At 46.6% G+C, this 19,957-nt stretch overlaps 2 protein-coding genes across 2 annotated transcripts; one reads left to right on the top strand and one right to left on the bottom strand.

The window, feature by feature from the left end:
* Positions 1-1,172: 1,172 nt before the first annotated feature.
* Positions 1,173-8,271, bottom strand: LOC121543254 (protein transport protein Sec61 subunit beta). The gene is made up of 4 exons (XM_041853012.2): positions 8,127-8,271; positions 7,362-7,459; positions 5,492-5,599; positions 1,173-1,727 (listed from the first exon to the last, which is right to left on the bottom strand). The coding sequence occupies exons 1-4, from the start codon at positions 8,127-8,129 to the stop codon at positions 1,640-1,642; spliced, it is 297 nt and encodes a 98-aa protein (XP_041708946.1). The 5' UTR covers positions 8,130-8,271; the 3' UTR covers positions 1,173-1,639.
* A 334-nt stretch (positions 8,272-8,605) lies between these two features.
* Positions 8,606-12,425, top strand: LOC121543255 (alpha-1,3/1,6-mannosyltransferase ALG2). The gene is made up of 5 exons (XM_045223203.1): positions 8,606-8,716; positions 9,788-9,959; positions 10,044-10,181; positions 10,350-10,517; positions 10,681-12,425. The coding sequence occupies exons 2-5, from the start codon at positions 9,789-9,791 to the stop codon at positions 11,425-11,427; spliced, it is 1,224 nt and encodes a 407-aa protein (XP_045079138.1). The 5' UTR covers positions 8,606-8,716; position 9,788; the 3' UTR covers positions 11,428-12,425.
* The last annotated feature ends 7,532 nt before the right edge of the window (positions 12,426-19,957 follow it).

The following is a 19,957-nucleotide window of genomic DNA, read 5'->3' as shown; positions in this document are numbered from 1 at the left end:
TGACAAAAATATCTCATAACACTGAAGCAGCGAACTTTGTGAAGACCAATACTTGTGTCATTCTAAAAACGTTTGACCACGACTGTACACAGAACAGAGAAGAGCCAAGCTAGGGAAGGGGAGAAAACTAGAGGTACAGAGGAGCGATGAAGGGTTCTTCACCACTGTAATAATGTAAGTGGTAAGGGACCGTACTGTATTTATCAAATTATTTATCGTCAACAGCCATAAGAGAAGTCATAGCTTATGGCTATTATATTGTTACTATATCGTGACCTACAAGTTTATCCTCTTTTCATGTGTGTGTGTGATTCCTTTGCTCTCCCCTTAGGTTGATGCTATTCCAATGCGGTGGTGGAAGCGTTTCCCAAACTTGGTCCTGGTGCCCCCCAGGGTGCACGTTTTGTTTTTTGCCCTAACACTACACAGCTGATTCAAATCAAAGCTTGATGAGTTGGTCATTTGAATCAGCTGTGTAGTGCTAGGAAGAAAAAAAAACATGCACCCAGGGGGGACCCCAGGACCGAGTTTGGGAGACCCTGGTGTAAGGCAAGCTTTTTCAAACTTCTCCTCAGGGACCCCCAGCCCTTTCCATACCTTGAACTATTCCAGAGCTAGCACGCCTGATTCAACTTATCAACTAATCATCAAGCCCTTGACTAACTGAATGAGGTGTGCTAGTTCAGGGCTACAACAGAATTGTGAAATGTCTGTGGGTCCCCAAGGAGCCGTTTGAAAAAGGCTGGTGCTGCCCTGACCATACCTGATACAGCCTGTACCTGGCAGGAAACCTACACTCACACACATATTGTGCCATGGGAAATGTTTGAATTAATAGCTCATTTGAATAGAAGCCTAATATGAAAGTTGGCTATCAAACCTTTCCCTTGGTACATACAGTATCTGGACAAAAGGTATACGGTGCTCTGTAATTGTCTAGTATGGACATTTTGGTTGATCCACCCTAAATGAGCTATACTTTGCCAAAAGGCAGTGTCCATGAGTTCTGGGACATGTTCCATTATAGGGTAATGGGAAACCCACACACTAAAGACCACGATTGGCAGCAGACAGGGTATCCTGAGAGGCACTCAAGGATCATGAATTTGCATGAAGCAGTTTTACAGACAGTGTAAATGCTAATATGGACTCCATCCAACACACACAACTAATTCTGTTTGAGTCCTTTTATTGTACAATATCACAATACAATGTTGTACAAATGATGTTAACAAAACTAAATCTACAGGTTCTAATTCAGGCTGAAAAAAAGAGATTCTTACTGAAGTCCTGATGAGGGGACTAGGTGCCCAATCCTAACTGGAGATAAATCACCAATTGTCATCAATAGGACCTAAACCAGCCAGTTTGAGTTAAGTACGAGTCTCTCATGTTAGGATTCAGCCCTAGATGATCTGTGCTCAGGGTCAACACACTGGTGGTCTGGAGTTCAGGTGGAGTTGGACACTGGACAGTTGCCCTGCTCTATGCGCACACCAGACAGATTGGGTCTCTACCGCCCGCCGGGCCAGGCGAGTAGTGTTGTTGGGGTTTCAGGTTGGTTGGTTGTTTGGTCCAGGTCCGATGTGTTAAGAAGCCGCGGCGCAGGGTCAGATGGTGAAGGGTCAGGGGGCGGGGTTTAGGAGCGGGTGTACTTCCCCCAGATGTGCAGCATGAAGACCGACGCGATGAACAGCAAACTCATCACCAGCACTGGTACTGGACCACTGAGGAGAGACGACACACACAGGTTACTATACATAAACTGAGGAGACACACACAGGTTACTATACATACACTGAGGAGACACAGGTTACTATACATACACTGAGGAGAGACACAGGTTACTATACATACACTGAGGAGAGACACAGGTTACTATACATACACTGAGGGGAGACGACACACAGGTTACTATACATACACTGAGGAGACACGACACACACAGGTTACTATACATACACTGAGGAGACACGACACACACAGGTTACTATACATACACTGAGGGGAGACGACACACAGGTTACTATACATACACTGAGGAGACACACACAGGTTACTATACATAAACTGAGGAGACACACACAGGTTACTATACATAAACTGAGGAGACACACACAGGTTACTATACATACACTGAGGAGACACACACAGGTTACTATACACACGGAAAATAGTTGCACAATGCCAAACTGGCCCAATCCCCTACAGCAGGGGTACTCAACTCTTCCCCTATGAGGTCCGGAGCCTGCTGGTTTTCTGTTCTACCTGATAATTAAATTGCACCCACCTGGTGTCCCAGGTCTAAATCAGTCCCTGAATAGAGGGGAACAATGTAAAAATGCAGTGGAACTGGCTTCGAGGTCCAGAGTTGAGTTTGAGGGCCCTACAGTATGCACTTCTGGAGCAATACATGACCAAAAGTATGTGGACACCTGTTCGTCGAACATCTCATTCCAATATCATGAAAATTAAGAGTTGGTCCCCCCTTTGCTGCTATAACAGCCTCCACTCTTCTGGGAAGGCTTTCCACTAAATGTTGGAACATTGCTGCGGGGACTTGCTTCCATTCAGCCACAAAGACATTAGGGAGGTCGGGCACTGATGTTGGGCGATTAGGCCTGGCTCGCAGTTGGCGTTCCAATTCATCCCAAAGGTGTTCGATTGGGTTGAGGTCAGGGCTCTGTGCAGGCCAGTCAAGTTCTTCCACACCGATCGACAAACCAATTCTGTATGGACCTCCCTTTGTGCACGGGGGCATTGTCATGCTGAAACAGGTATAGGTGCCTTCCCCAAACTGTTGCCACAAAGTTGGAAGCACAGAATCTTCTAGAATGTCATTGTATGCTGTAGCATTAACATTTCCCGTCACTGCAACTAAGGGGCCTAGCCCAAACCATGAAAAAACAGACCCGACCATTATTCCACCTCCTTTTGACGCACTACGCGCTTCAGCACTCGGTAGTCCCGTTCTGTGAGCTTGTGTGGCCTCCAACTTCACAGCTGAGCCGTTGTTGGTCCTAGACATTTCCACTTCACAAGAACTTACAGAAATTTGACGAACTGACTTGTTGGAAAGGTGGCATCCTATGACAGTGCTACGTTGAAAGTCACAGTTCTTCGGTAAGGCCATTCTACTGCCAATGTTTTCCTATGGAGATTGCATGGCTGTGTGCTCGATTTTATACACCTGTCAGCAACGGGTGTGGCTGAAATAGAAAAATTCACTAATTTGAAGGGGTGTCCACATACTTTTGTGTATATATAGTGAGAGCACGAGAGAGAGAGAATTAGCTTGGGGCTGATTGTTGTACAGGGTTTCCATTAGGAATATGTGGTTCCGGACATTTGACCTGAAGCATTTTAATTTACGGGACCCATATGCATTGGGTGAGTAACCCGATTAGGGCATCCACTCACGGTGCTCAGGATGACAGAAATCACATTTAGAATATGGTAATTCATATTAACAGAACATGCAAGTCCAGGATGCAACGATGTGCGGTCCTTCTTACCGGATTTTGATGTACACTTTGAAGATGTTAGAATAACTGTCCACATTTACTTTTCCTCAGCCAACAAGATGAGTAACAAACAGCAAAATCACTATCCTATGTCAATCTATTAGTTTACCCATTCTATTGGTCAGCTTGTCGAGAAAGAAATAGCCTATTCCAAACTGACTCTGGGACAGTTGTGGGACGATAGATAGATTCATCCAACCAGTAGGCCTAGGCTACAGCGCAGCAATGCAGACAAGGCAGTAGGCTACGAGCAAATGTTCGTTCCATAATGCAATTAGCATGAAAACACCGTTGTCAAAAGCGCACCATACATGCGAGAGGTTTCATGTGACAGAGATTAAAATATCTGTTAGAAATGTTGAAAGAGGAGAGAGCTAAAATGCAACAACTAGCATGGGTTGCTAATATGACTAGCATTGTGCCTTTGGCTACTGGCCAATGAAAGAAAGTTGATATAAAATAATTGCCTCCACGGATATGGTCTGATTTTGGCTAGGCTACTTTGAAGCAAGGTAAAACATGCCTTATAACATGTAGTAAAACGTTCAGGTTTCAAACAATTAAGTACATTTTTTTAAATGCATACTGCCTCCAGCTCATTGTAAAGTGGTGTGTGACATGCTGATGAAGCATGTCTTCCGTTGCGGATGCATTTACTCCGACAGATTTTCAGCTCAAAGGCTGTCTGTATACTGTAAGCCTATGCATGTGATAAAGATACATAATTAATATAAATGTACACACACGCCAATTTAATTCCACTAAATTATGCAAATTAACCTATAGACCGATAAGTATGACCAGTCAAATGTATTTCAATCGACTGGTTTTCCATCAATTAATAGGCTAAAAGGCATTATTTGCAATGGGATTTTCTCTTCTCCTGGACAATTGGCCGGTGCCAATTTTATTTATCAGCTTAACAAAAAAATGAAGCCAAAAGTCGTATATTACCGGCTAACAGAAACCCTGGTGTTGTAGTAGTTTGACTGTGGTCGGTCTGTCAGACAGGTGGTTTATATGGAGCTCCTTTGAGCTCTAACCAGCCTTATTACCATTGAACTGGGAACAGTGTTTCTCCTAGCATTACTGAGGTGGGGCAGGCCTCTCCTAACTGTCTAGCACTGATACCCCATGCCCTCAACTGTTGCCTTCATTGAAAATCTCCATTCTGGCAGATGTGGGTGCCTCTGCACCCCACCTAAGATCAATTCTAGGGGAAACACTGCCTGGGAGCCAGTAGATCTGTGGTCCTATGAGTGGTGTTTCTGCATTCATTGATGAGGATTTGATGAGAAGAGAGGCTCCGTCCCTGAAGTGGAAGGGTGGGGGGGGAAGAGAGCGTTACCATACCAACCCCACCCCCCTCCTCCTCCTCCCTGAAGGCTGTAATTGACTTGACCTTTCTGAGCGGATCTTAATGAAGCTCTGAGACATACTCGATATACACACGCTCGATACACACCACCGTACCATACAACCGTCTGTCCTTGACTACAGGAGCAACACCCTCAGTAACTACAGCTGGCCAACGAACTGTGTGGAGTAGAGAAGACCTCTAACCGTGGTCAGTCTATAACCGTGACCAGAAGTCATAGAACAGTGGTCAGAAAGCGGTCAGACTGTCAGAAAGCTGGAGTGTTCACCAGTGTTTAGGAACAGTATGGAGCTGAACTGACTGGGTGTCTGTTAGACGGGGGACGGGGTTCCAGGAACATACACACCCTGGGGTCTGATCAGCATTTAGCCTCAGTCCCCCAAGTCTCATTTACTGCCATTAAACATTCATGCTCTTCCTCATAAACACTGACAATACCTACTCTGTGTGTGTGTGTGTGTGTGTGTGTATATATAACGCTATATGGATGTATGTGTGTGCATTTGAAGGAATGCTAGTGAGTGTGTATGGTCGAGTGTGGGTATGGTCGTGTGGGTATGGTCGTGTGTTTGCGTGCGTATACACTCACACTTTGAGTCCCGGTGAGTCCTCAGTGTAGAAGCGCCACATGCCCCCTGTGCCGCCCGCTGACGCTGTGCTCCTGCCTGCACTGCGCGTTCCGCTGCTCGTTGCTTTCCTGTGACATCACACAACGAGACAACACGTGAGCTATAACATCAATACAAGAGACAACAAGCTAGTTACAAGAGACATTAATATGACCTGTAGGCCCCCTATAGAAGTTGTCACACCTTTAAAGAGTTGCCTGCACAATGAAAACATTAACCTGCTTTTACTCCTGTTTTTTGTGGTCCTCTGTAGCTCAGCTGGTAGAGCACGGCGCTTGTAACGCCAAGGTAGTGGGTTCGATCCCCGGGACCACCCATACAAAAAATGTATGCACGCATGACTAAGTCGCTTTGGATAAAAGCGTCTGCTAAATGGCATATTATATTATATTTTGCCTGAGTCTCAGATGGTTAGATTTCATAACACCGAGGCTCTGGGAAATTCTGCCTCTGCAGTGACTGTGCGGTTCTAAGCCATATCTGAACCCATAACTTCAAAGATAACGTCACTGTGTGAAATGACATAAAATCACGCAGACACTGCCTGCAGAATATAAATTATAAAAACAGCGAAAAAAAATCTTGCTGCATTTTGTAAACGCGGATCTTAAATGCTTATTGTTAATTCTGCTACGCTTCAGTCAGGGTTCGCTCCAAATCATGAATGTAAAAGGACCAACTTCGTGCTTCAGTTGCACTTCTCCATTCTGACAATATATTTGCTCTCGTCGTTGGATCACCATACAGCGCTCTGACTGATGTGTAGGATACTTTTCTCTGTAGTTTTCCTTCAGTAGCAAGTTAAAATGCAAGATTAACTTCACGCAAAACATTAGGAAATGTAGCTGGCTACATTCTTTCTATGATAAACATAAAAAAATATGATGGTCATGCATCGTTTTTGCAAAAAATAACTTGCTTTTTCATTGTAAGCTAATTTACTTGTGTGGCTTCCAGCCTAATAGCGTTGCACTTCTGTTGACATCTGATTAAAACAATTTTCTGCCGGATGTGTTGCACTAATGTATTTTGTGTGAAGAAAAACTATAGTTGCATGCCCCTTATCACTCTATTGAAGAAGAAAAAACCTTGACTTTCAATATGAAACAGGTGAAATGGTTTAAAAATGCAGATTTTTTGATGGTCTGTGTTTTGAAAAACACTGCTGTTGGAGGTAGAACACACTACAGTACCTAACTCTCTCTACCATGGCAGTTTTCATTCAGACTAGCTCCAGTAGTTAATGTCCTGATGTAGTGATTCATAACTGCTGTACTCATCAGCTGAGATTAAACAGGGCTAAATGAGGTAATGAGTGAATGAGGGAGAAGGTAGTAATGGGTAATGTTGATGTAATGATGTTGATGACAGCGAGGCTGATTACATACTGATTAAGCCTAAAGCGCCAACATCTATCTAGTGGTATCTAAACACCATCACTCTCCCTACAGTATTATGTCAGAGAGACAGGGAAGGGGAGGAATCCCAAATCATCATTTCACATCCTCTAGTCTAGCTAATCTGTAGTTTATTTGAGTAATGCACTCATGTGTTATAGGTTGGAGCTAAGCGGTAATGTTGATGCTTGAGGGTGGTTAAGGGTACCAGTATGTAATGTCTCGAGTCTGACCGGAGTCTTATTTGTGTTTGTTTGTTGTAAATCCTGCTGCGTTGGGTGGGGTTTTGTGTGCGTCTCCCTTTGTTAGACTGTGGCTCTTGCTGCCAGGGAACAAAGTGCGTGTGTGTACCATGATGTATTGCTTGTGTGTTTTTTGCTTTTGAAGTGCTTTGAGATTGTTACGAAACGCTCTATTATTATTAAATGATTACCTCTGTCGGACTGTGGATCCTGCTGCGCGGGGGGCCACTGTCTTACTGGGGGATCGGCTCCCTGCACCGACATTAGTTGCACTTGATGCTGGTCCAGGCTGAGTAAGAGAGGACACAGTTAAACACACACACACAAAATACTAAGATTACATTAGAAAACCTAACCATTGGATCATCTGACCCACATTGGATGTGGTCTTCTCTGAAATGATAATCACTCAATCAACTAACTTCCTCAAAATATATAGGAGATCACTCTAGCTACTACTAGAGGCCCTCTTTACCAGCGATGAGTGACTACCCTAAAGCGCCAGGAATAGCGTAGTCAGAAATGTCAATTCTAAATGATCATATCATTGCAATAACTGTTTGTCTTTCAAATAATAGAATAAAGATTCGCTGATTCGAAAAATAGCCACGTCTACAAATAGATCATGGATCATCATGCTAACTAACCTAACTTTAGCTAGCTGGCTACCTTAGATGGCTTCTAAACCTGACAGTCACCTCGCCGGTAAAGAATGATTACAATTTAAAATAGCAATGTAAAATAAGACTAATATAAGACGTAACTATAATATCATGCCTGCAATTGTACTATGTTAGTTAGCTAACAGAGGCTAATTGAATGTCTCTTATGCCTAGCTAAATTGAATGAGAGCTATCTAACTAACGTTAGCTGCCTAGCTAACCAGTTGGCTAAAGCCAAGTTAGAGGTGTGCAACAGTATAAATTATTTGACAAAAATACCAACAGAATTCTTACCATTTTAAGTTGCACTTGGGACTTCAGCTGAAGAAGAAAATTTAAAATGTTATTCTAACTGAAGTCCACGTCAAATGGGCAGCAGTTCTGTACACAAATCGCCACAACTTCAGAAGGGATCACCGAAAGATGACGCTTGTCTAAAAAGGACACGACTACAGAATAAAGGACCATTTTAGTTGCCCTATGTCAAGCCTGAAACAAGATAGTTCATAATTTACATTTTTATCTAACGGATTCAATTTATTACAAATTATAGATTAATATATAATATCAAGGTCAAAAGTATTCATTTAAAATAATAAACTGTAATTCCTAATTTGTTTAATGTAATTTTAGAGTTTGAACGAAAGGCAAATAAAAAGTGTGCGTGCCGAGAGAGGTGACGTGTCTCACAGGAAGCGACGTGCTGCAGAGGGTGGCATCTGACGCCATTTTGGTTCAACACAGGGGGATTTGCCGTTGGAAATAAATTGAACATTTGAGCCATCATGTCGATTAACAGGCACAGTGCTATATAAGCGTTAGCAAGTTGACCACTGTTTCCTGGACACGCAAGTTGGACAGACTGCATTATCAAGGAGCGAAAGGTACAGTTATGACAGACAACGTCCACACTGAATTAGTAACTAATGCATACTAGCTGGTCTCTGTGATACTAGCTACTCTCAGGTTGATATAAGTTCTATGTTCACTGTGTTTAGTGTAGCTGTCGGCTAGAAATAGCTATTATCTGTTTCAACAACATGACAGTCAGCTGATGTTGGCGCTTAGCCAATTCAATGGGACAACGTTCTATGGGTTCATTGTAGACTAAATAATCCACCTCTCTGCCATGTCAATAATGTCCTCCATTCTGTAACGTTGTATTGAATGTATTAGTGTAGTGCCTTGCCTGACCGCAAGGCACTACAGAGGGTAGTGCGTACGGCCCAGTACATCACTGGGGCAAAGCTCCCTGCCATCCAGGACCTCTATACCAGGCGGTGTCAGAGGAAGGCCCTCAAAATTGTCAAAGACTCCAGCCACCCTAGTCATAGACTGTTCTCTCTGCTACCGCACGGCAAGCGGTACCGGAGTGCCAAGTCTAGGTCCAAAAGACTTCTCAACAGCTTCTACCCCCAAGCCATAAGACTCCTGAACAGCTAATCATGGCTACCCGGAATATTTGCACTTCCCCCCACCCCATCCTTTTTACGCTGCTGCTACTCTGTTAAGTATTTATGCATAGTCACTTTAACTCTACCCACATGTACATATTACCTCAACTACCTCAACTAGCCGATGCCCCCGCACATTGACTATGCAACGGTACCCCCCCTGTATATATAGCCTCCCTACTGTCACTTTATTTTACTGTATATATAGCCTCCCTACTGTCACTTTATTTTACTTCTGCTCTTTTTTTTCTCAACACTTTTTTGTTGTTGTTTTATTCTTACTTTTTTTGTTTAAAATAAATGCACTGTTGGTTAAGGGCTGTAAGTAAGCATTTCACTGTAATGTCTGCACCTGTTGTATTCGGCGCATGTGACCAATAAAATTTGATTTGATTTGATTAGTACTGTCTGCCCCTTCTGAAGAAGCCCCATGTTGATGACGCACCTGTCAACCTGTCAGTGTCATCAGGGTTCTTTAAGCATGTTATCTGTCTCCTCCAGGATGGTGCGGGTGGTGTTTCTCCACCCAGACCTGGGTATAGGTGGTGCAGAGAGGCTGGTGGTGGATGCAGCTGTAGCTCTACGCTCTCGCGGCTGCAGTGTTCAGATCTGGACGGCCCACCATGACCCCACACACTGCTTCTCAGAGACACTGGACCCAGACCTGAACGTGGTGGGTGTCTGTAACAGTGTAATCTAATAACAATGTTATAACACAAACACTGCATTCCTATCTGACCCTGTTTGTCATCTCCAGGTTTGTGTGGGTGACTGGTTGCCCACCAGTGTGTTTGGGTACCTTCATGCCCTGTGTGCCTACCTCAGGATGATCTACGTAGCTCTCTACCTGGTCTTCCTCAGTGGAGTAGAGTACGACGTGGTCTTCTGTGATCAGGTTGGTGACACACCATCTATTTTGTTTCTCTATTCTTTTCACTTCAGCATAACTCAGTCCATTACCTTTTGATTTTGACTCTCACCTTCAGACTACTCTTTTTTTGCCTTCACTTTTTCTGTAGTTGTGATTCTAGTAGATATAACTCTATTCTCTCTCCTCCTACAGGTGTCGGTGTGTATCCCGGTCCTGAGGTTGTCTCGTCAGAGGAAAAAGGTTCTGTTCTACTGTCATTTCCCAGACCAGCTCCTGACCCAGAGAGGCTCAGCTCTGAAAAAGCTCTACCGTGCCCCCATAGACAGACTGGAGGAACTCACCACTGGCATGGCTGATATGGTGAGAGGATAGAACCAGAGAAAGCAGGATTAGATCTTAAGAGTCCAAAATACCAACAGTTTCATTCATTTCATTGGGCGCTAGTTTTGATTTTCTCAATCGATCTCCCTCTGCCCTTGTTGATGAGATATCACTGACTGATCCTTCTTGTTTCTTGTCCCAGGTTCTGGTGAACAGTTGTTTCACCGCAGGGGTCTTCAGGGAGACCTTCCGTACCCTGGATGGGGTCCAGACTGACGTCCTCTACCCCTCCCTCAACACACACAGCTTTGACCGGCCCCCTAAGGAGCAGATGGAGCAGGGTCTGGGGGGCTTGGTCCCTGAGGGCGTGTCCTGCCTTTTCCTGTCCCTGAACCGCTATGAGAGGAAGAAGAGCCTGGGTCTGGCCCTGGAGAGCCTCTCTTCCCTGAGGGCCCACCTCGCCCCGGGGGACCAGGCAGGACTCCACCTGGTGGTGGCAGGGGGGTATGACAGCCGCGTCGCTGAGAACGTCCAGCACTACGCTGAGCTGAAGGAGCTAGCGGCACGGCTGGGAGTAGAGGACTCTGTCACCTTCCTGCGCTCTCCTTCAGACAGCCAGAAGGTGGCGCTGTTGCGGGGCAGCGCGGGCGTTCTCTACACGCCCAGCAGAGAGCACTTTGGGATAGTGCCAGTGGAGGCCATGTACTGCTGCTGTCCCGTCATTGCTGTGAGGTCTGGAGGGCCTCTGGAGAGTGTAGGTGACGGGAAGACGGGCTTCCTGTGTGAGCCCACGGCCGAGGCCTTCTCCCTGGCCATGGAGAAGCTGTTCAGAGACCCCCAGCTCCGTAGAGACATGGGCCAGGCTGGCAGGAGGCGGGTTCAGGAGAAGTTCTCCCTGGAGGCCTTCTCAGACCAGCTGCACGGGTACATCCTCAGGCTGACCCAGTGACACCTCTGCTGAGGCAGAGACCGAGACTGGGATGGGCTGGGGTTGTAGCGTGTTGGGCTAGGGGTGGAGTGTGGTAGCGGAGCAGCTTTCTGTAGAAGTCGCCCATAAACACATCTAGGATCAGTTTACCTTCTCTCAATCCTAGCTTAAATCCGAACCAAAGAATGGGAAACTGACCAGAGATCAGCATCTCATTGGTGCAACTTCATCCTACTGCAGCTCGAGCCAGGCAGAGGTGGATGGGCTAGGTATGTAGGGATAAAATTGGTTACTGGAGGACAGAGACGGGGAGGGGGGGTAATGTAGAGGTGCGAGGACTCTAGACAATTAGTCATTGTTCCCCCAGGAGAGGTTGCTGAGGGAATGGAGGGATGGAATCTCGGCTCCAATTAACGAAAGAGTAACGAGTTTACCCATACTGCCCCGGGGCTTGTCGGAACAATACCAGCACCGGCCCTCAGTTCCAGAAGTGTGTGTGTGTGTGTGTGTGTGGGTGACCAAGGGCTTAATGAACAAGAGCTACACAACCACTAGGATGGATCTGTAGTGTTATACTCGTGCTACTATGTGTGTTTGCGCATGCCACCGAGCGCCATTAGCCAGTTGGCAGCCACAGATCGATAAGCAGGATGTTTGCCACTACCTCTGTCCTCTCAGACCTTAGTTACTTTTCACAATGAGGGAATGTTTGGCCTTTACATTGCTGTTGCTGTCTGTCTCTGGGTTATTAGGAGATGTTGCTGTGTGTTGGTTATTAGGAGATGTTGCTGTGTGTTGGTTATTAGGAGATGTTGCTGTGTGTTGGTTATTAGGAGATGTTGCTGTGTGTTGGTTATTAGGAGATGTTGCTGTGTGTTGGTTATTAGGAGTGTGTGTGCTGTATAGAAGGTCATGCTGTCTGCTGGTCAGTCTGTTGTTACTGGCCTCTAGAAGAGCTCTTATTGACATTCCTCAAGTCTCAATAAAACAGTCAGAGGACACATAGCTAGTTTACCAACTCTTCTTGTTTTGTTGTCAAGTTCTTTCTTTTTCTCTTTTGTCCCAGACTGTTGTGTATCAGGCCAGGTATCCAACACACTCCAAATCCAACTGTCATCTACCCACTGCAAATGCAATGCCACAGAGAGGGGTGTGTTTGTGAACGCGAGTGTGTGTGTTCAGTCAATGTTTCAGTGAGCAGAGGAATTAGCAGGAGATGAGGGCTGTTACCATGGTGATTTAGAGACCCTGCTAGGAGGGGAGGCTAAAGAGGCCCTCTGGAACCACCAGGGAGAGAACACACACACTGGAACCACCAGGGAGAGAACACACACACTGGAACCACCAGGGAGAGAACACATACACTGGAGCCACGGGGAGAGAACACACACACTGGAGCCACCAGGGAGAGAACACACACACTGGAACCACCAGGGAGAGAACACATACACTGGAGCCACGGGGAGAGAACACACACTGGAGCCACCAGGGAGAGAACACACACACTGGAGCCACGGGGAGAGAACACACACTGGAGCCACCAGGGAGAGAACACACACACACTGGAGCCACCAGGGAGAGAACACACACACTGGAACCACCAGGGAGAGAACACACACACTGGAGCCACGGGGAGAGAACACACACTGGAGCCACCAGGGAGAGAACACACACACTGGAGCCACCAGGGAGAGAACACACACACTGGAGCCACCAGGGAGAGAACACACACTGGAGCCACCAGGGAGAGAACACACACACTGGAGCCACCAGGGAGAGAACACACACTGGAGCCACCAGGGAGAGAACACACACTGGAGCCACCAGGGAGAGAACACACACTGGAGCCACCAGGGAGAGAACACACACACTGGAGCCACCAGGGAGAGAACACACACACTGGAACCACCAGGGAGAGAACACACACACTGGAACCACAGGGAGAGAACACACACTGGAGCCACCAGGGAGAGAACACACACTGGAGCCACAGGGAGAGAACACACACACTGGAGCCACGGGGAGAGGAGAGGGTGGGAGACGAAGTGTGGTGAACGGATCCTCCATCCTCCACCTGGGCTATCAGCAGCTCATAAACACAGTGATTTAAAGCAGGATACTGTCTGTCTCTCTGTCTGACTGTCTGTCTGTCTGACTTTGTCTGTGTCTGCCCCTCAAAGCCGTCAAGTCAGTCAGTCCCTCCTCATCCCTTCCCACCTCCCTCCCTCCTCCTCTGAGCCCTGTGGTGGGGTAGTGTAATTCTGTTATTGAGACACGGTGTGTCCTGAGCTCCAGTGATAACCACAGCCCAGGAGCTACCTGCACCCAGGCTTAATTAATTAATGAGACCGCAGGGCTGGTTTTAAATAGGCTCTAATTCCACACACACAGACACCAGGAGAGATCGGGGCGGAGGTTGAAAGATGTATAGGTGTCTGTGTGCGTATGTGTGCTGGGTTTTTATAGATGCATATGTGTGAGTGTGACTGTGTGGTGGGGGGAGGGGGAAGCAGAGGTGAGATGTATCGGTGTGTGTGTGTGTTTATGTGTGTATATCTGTTTTGTTGGCAGTTTGAGAGCATGTACCCTCGTTATTATAACATTAAAGATTAACTCTGTATTTTTAACCCCGCTCTCTGATTGGATGTTAATCATGTATTCTGATTGGGTGTTAATCATGTGTTCTGATTGGGTGTTAATCATGGGCTAAATGGAGATGATGAGCGAATCACAAACAAGTTCATTACTACAAGCCTTCACCTGGTCACAGACCGCTGGGCTAGAGCCCCGAGAGAACACATACACCTATACATCTCGCCACCATCTCACCTCCAACCCAGAGTGGAGAGAAGTAACAAGGATTGCTCCAACTCAGAGAGGGAATGTGCACTTATGAAAGGTCAACTGAATTTGTCTATTGTCTAGGACAGTGGTTCCCAACCAGGGGTACTAGGACCCCTGGGGGTATTTGGCCTATCCACAGGGGGTACTTGAGAAGACTCATGAGACCATATGCTTACTGGTAAAATGCACATTAGGGGGTACTTCAGGGGTACTCCAGGCAGAGCAACATTCAGTTGGTGGTACAGTAACCTAAAGAGGTTGGGAACCACTGGTCTAGGATGTAGGTAGTTCTGGTAATTCTGTCCTCCAAATGTCCCTTGAAGGGATGAGTAATGTCGTCTTCAGTGTAAAGGGTTAATGCAGAGAAGAGAACACGCTGCAGGCCTGTAGTGTGGCAATGATAGATTGTTTAAACAAAGCAAATCTGCATTGATATTCAAGGGACGTCTTTTAGCGCTGTTTTACATGGAACACGTTAACAAATTATGGATTTCAGATTTTACTGCTTCTATAAAGTATTGAAATATATTAGCATATACTGTACCTCGTAACTGTTAACTCTGCAGAGCCTTCGGAGTGATAGATACACACACACACATGCATATGCACCTGCATGCACACACACAAGCACACACACACACAAACTTTGTGTAAAAGTGATTTAGTCCAGTGACATAAAATAACCATCTCTGGGAGGTTTTAATAAAGCTATCAACAATGTCTGATAGTGGCGTGTTATAGATAGCCTCAATAAACTCTATGTTTATGGCTCTGCAAGGAGAGACATTATAGGACTAATTCTACCCAGTCTCCAGTAGGCTACAGGGACTGCTGCTGAAAAGAGGGCTTAGACTTCGAGAGACAGTGAGACACAGATCTAATACTGTATTGTAGAATAGGAGTTGTCATCTTTACTGTGAATAGAACTGGTCATATTTATCTAGTCTTGAATCTTGACGTGTTCTGGGTGTCATACTGGTGGTCTCCACTCACAGGCTGTCTCCCAGAGTGGGCTTGGTTTGAGGCTGATTGGGGGAGCAGTGGGCCCAGCCTGGTACAGAGGGACCATCAGCACGCCAACCGTGATGCCAGCATGCCCTCGTCTCAGCTGGAGAGAACAACCTCACCTGATTACACACACTGGGGTGAACGTCAATCACTGTGTGTGTGTGTGTAGCACAAAGATGCTTGTCTTCCTGTGTGTGTGTGTGTGTGTGTGTGTGTGTGTGTGTGTGTGTGTGTGTATTTGTACACGTGTGTGTGTGTTTGCTGCAGAAAGACAATGCCCGTCTTCTAGTCTGGTTTGTCAATGTGTTGAAGTCTCTGCGTTGAGGTCTGTGTGTGCGTGTGTTTTCCAGTAGACAATGTCCCCTCCTCAACATGAGGGTGTGTGTGTGCCCGGTGATGGCCTGTTAGATTGAGCTGTCAGTCGCTAGGCATCAGATGAAGATTAATGTTCCACACAAACAATAAGAGGCTGGCAATGATCATAAATATGCTAATGGCCATTATCAATACACACACTACCCTGACAGGAGGGGGCGGGGGAGATGAAAAGATAACAGGAGGGGCTGGGGGGCCAGGGAGGTTACGCTTTAATTCAGGTCACTGAGATAAATAGAGAAATGAATCCCCCCCAACCCCCTCATCAACACAAACACACACTGTTGAAGCTGATTGAGTGGAGAGGAGGGTGTCTCGTGTGTTATTTTAAGGTGGGGCGCTCATTGAGATGAGGAGGAGATGATTGGTGTCACATTAAGGATGCGTGTTTGTTTAGTGTGTGCGTGTGTGTTTGCTGTGCGTGTGCGTGTGTGTGTGTAGGAGATGATTGGGGTGGTGTAAGGGATGTTTCTGCCAAGGCTCTGATTAAGACTCTACAGGTTCATTCAGCTATGATCACTGCTACATAGCAGAGAGATGCAGAGATAGGGAATAATGGAGTGAGGGAAAAGGACCAGGAGGGAGGGACAGACAGACAGACTAGAAAGGACAGAATATAGAGAGAGGGAGAGACAGAGATAATGATGTTGTGGGCCACAGGTTATTATGTCTCAGGCTGTTCTTAGTCCAGTAAGACTCACCTGACGACTTCTTACAAAGACTCTCACTGACTGGTCTGTCTCCTCTCTCTCTGGCCTCTCTCTGGTGTCTCTCTGGTCTCTCTGGTCTCTCTCTGGGCTCTCTGGTGTCTCTCTGGTCTCTCTGGTCTCTCTCTGGGCTCTCTCTGGGCTCTCTCTGGGCTCTCTGGTGTCTCTCTGGTCTCTCTGGTCTCTCTCTGGTCTCTCTCTGGACTCTCTTTGGTCTCTCTCTGTTCTCTATCTGGTCTCTGATCTCTCTCTGGTCTCTTTCTGGTCTCTCTTTGGTCTCTCTCTGGTCTCTCTGGTCTCCCTCTGGTCTCTCTCTGGTCTCTCTGGTGTCTCTCTGGTGTCTCTCTGGTTCTCTTTGGTCTCTCTCTGGTTCTCTTTGGTCTCTCTCTCTCTGGTCTCTCTCTGGTCTCTCTGATCTCTCTCTGGCCTCTTTCTGGTCTCTATTTGGTCTCTCTGGTCTCTCTCTGGTCTCTCTCTGGACTCTCTTTGGTCTCTCTCTGGTCTCTCTGATCTCTCTCTGGTCCCTTTCTGGTCTCTCTTTGGTCTCTCTCTTGTCTCTCTGGTCTCTCTCTGGTCTCTCTGGTGTCTCTGATCTCTCTCTGGTCCCTTTCTGGTCTCTCTTTGGCCTCTCTCTGGTCTCTCTCTGATCTCTCTCTGGTCTCTCTTTGGTCTCTCTCTGGTATCTCTGATCTCTCTCTGATCTCTTTCTGGTCTCTATCTGGTCTCTATCTGGTCTCTCTCTGGTGTCTCTCTGGTCTCTCTCTGGTCTCTCTGGTGTCTCTCTGGTCTCTCTTTGGTCTCTCTCTGATCTCTCTCTGGTCTCTCTCTGGTCTCTCTGATCTCTCTCTGATCTCTCTCTGGTCTCTCTTTGGTCTCTCCCTGGTCTCTTTGATCTCTCTCTGGTCTCTCTGGTCTCTCTCTGGTCTCTCTCTCTGGTCTATCTGGTCTCCCTCTGGTCTCTCTGGTCCCAGGTCACTATTAGATACACAGAGTCATTAGGCCTATACTAATTTAGCACATTATTTCTCCACCCACCTTTCTCCTCCTTTTCAGCTCTTTTCCCTCCCCTCTTCTCTCTCTCTCTCTCTACTGTAGAGGGTTGTGGGGAGTTCCAGGGGGAGACTGGAGGTACCCATGGGTCTCTCTGACCTTCATCATCCTCTAACACATACACACACACACACACACACGCACGCACACACATAAACTGTTGATGGAGAGTGTATCTTGTGTGTAGGGTGGGGTGGGGGGCAGGGGTTGCTGATTGGGGCTAATGAGCTCACAGGGGACTGTGGGATAGAGGAGGACCAGTCTCTAAGTGTGTCAGTGTTGGGGAGTAGTGAACAACATGTAGTTCAACTAGTAATTTAACTACATTTTGCAGTAGCTTGGTGCTAGTTGAACTAAATTCAGTTAATAACTTTTTTGTCATGTAGCGATGTAGCTAACTACTGGAAATTTGCAAAAAGAAACGAAAATATGGGTGAAGTAGGCAATAATTTCCTTTATTTGGGGTGGCAGGTAACTTAGTGGTTAAGAGCGTTGTGCCAGTAACCGAAAGGTCGCTGGTTCTAATCCCCGAGCCGACTAGGTGAAAAATCTGTCGATGTGCCATTGAGCAAGGCACCCTAATTGCTCCTGTAAGTCGCTCTGGATAAGAGCTTCTACTAAAATGTAAATGTATTTATCGGCATCATACCTGCCTAATTCTCACTTGAAACATTGTTTTTGTGTTTAATAGGCTAAATTACACATTCTGTTAACATATGACCCCAAAGTGATCTGTTCTTGCAATTTGTAGTCTATGACATTCCAGATATACATATTATAATTTGCCACAAAGTAGTTTGGATGTAGTGAACTACTTTTTCAGAGTAACTTTAGTTCAGTAAACTATATTTTTCTGAAGGGTACCTCTAGTGTAGCTTCACTTCTTGCAGTGTAAAGTAATTGGTATCTAGGTAAACTCTACTTTCAGAGTAGCTTCCCCAACACTGGGAGTCACACACCTCTCATTCCCGGGGGCGCCTCACGTCCCAAATGTGTCAATCACAAGAGGTTGGTGACACCTTAATTGGGGAGAATGGGCTCGTGGTAATAACTGGAGCGGAAGTAGTGGAATGGTATCAAACGTATGGTTTCTATGTGTTTGATGCCATTCCATTTGCTTCGTTCTACCCATTATTATGAGCCATCCTCCCCTCAGCAGCCTCCACTGGTGTGAATGTGTATGAATGTGTCCCAGGCATAGGGAAAGACGGTATGGATGAGGTCTGCTCTCGGTCCAGGGGGAGGGAGGGTTGGTCACAGGTAGAGGGTTCCTCTCTCAACCCTCCGTGGTCCTTCAGCTCCCCACGGTCATTAATCTCTACACTGCACTTTGGGGTTGGTCATTAACCATGGTCAGAGGTGAGGGCCTGGTCAATAAGGGTTAAGGTCAGTGGTTAACAGTTTAACCGCAGTGGGACAAGGTGGTTGTTTGGTTGTGATGTAGAGTGCTGGTGTGATGGTCTGGTTAGCCAAGTGGAGATAACTCATATTAGAGGCCAGACACTGATCTGGAAGCCTGTGTGTTTCTGTAAGACTGTGTCTCTGTTAGTGTGTGTGTTTATGTTTCTCTTCAAATGTGTGTGTCTGCAGGTGTGTGTGTCTCATTAGCATGCATAGCGTCTCTCTGTCTCCTCCTCTGTCCGGCAGGCTGAGCCTTAGCCCCGTGCTCCAGAGTGGAGTTATAGATTAGTGTCCGTGGCTGGAGCGAGCAGGGGGCCGGGGGAGCAACCATTGCCCAGGCCTGGGCAACGTAGACTGGGCACGGCTCACAGCTCATCAGCCTGTCTCTGGAGGGAGTGGAGCTTCACCCGGAGCAGAGCTCTGATTAACCACACTAATGACAGACCAGCTCCCAGCTCCCACTGCTGCCCAACACCATAATCACTGCTTCAGGGTGTATGTGTGTGTGTGTGTGTGTGTGTGTGAAGTGGCTTGGCCATCATTCACAGATTGAGTCACTCTCACTAACTCTGCCTCTCTGCCTCTCTCTCTCTCTCTCTCTCTCTCTCTCTCTCTCTCTCTCTCTCTCTCTCTCTCTCTCTCTCTCTCTCTCTCTCTCTCTCTCTCTCTCTCTCTCTCTCTCTCTCTCTCTCTCTCTCTCTCTCTCTCTCTCTCTCTCTCTCTCTCTCTCTCTCTCTCTCATGTCCTGTGTAGCTCAGTTGGTAGAGCATGGCCAGGGTTGTGGGTTCGATTATCACGGGGGGCCAGTATGAAAATGTATGCACTCACTAACTGTAAGTCGCTCTGGATAAGAGCGTCTGCTAAATGACTAAAATGTAAATGTAATTCCTCATTAGAGCTCCTTTCTAATTAAGAGCCGTGTGTGTGTGTGTGTGTGTGTGTGGTGTCAGTGCACTGGGACATGTGTTAGCTATGTGTTAGCTATGTGTTAATGGATGTCCTGCCTGTCCCTCTGCTGATGAGCCTATCACCTCAGCCAACATTTCATCAAAGCTGGAGCACTGCCACACCCACACACAGCAAGACCAATCCTAGATGGTTTACCCTCTCAGCCACACCCACACACAGCAAGACCAATCGTAGATGGTTTACCCTCTCAGCCACAC

Source organism: Coregonus clupeaformis, chromosome 10, assembly GCF_020615455.1.
Source record: "Coregonus clupeaformis isolate EN_2021a chromosome 10, ASM2061545v1, whole genome shotgun sequence".
NCBI classification, from domain to species: Eukaryota; Metazoa; Chordata; class Actinopteri; order Salmoniformes; family Salmonidae; genus Coregonus; species Coregonus clupeaformis.
The sequence above is the reverse complement of the archived record's forward strand: the minus strand, read 5'-3'. Positions and strand labels throughout refer to the sequence as shown.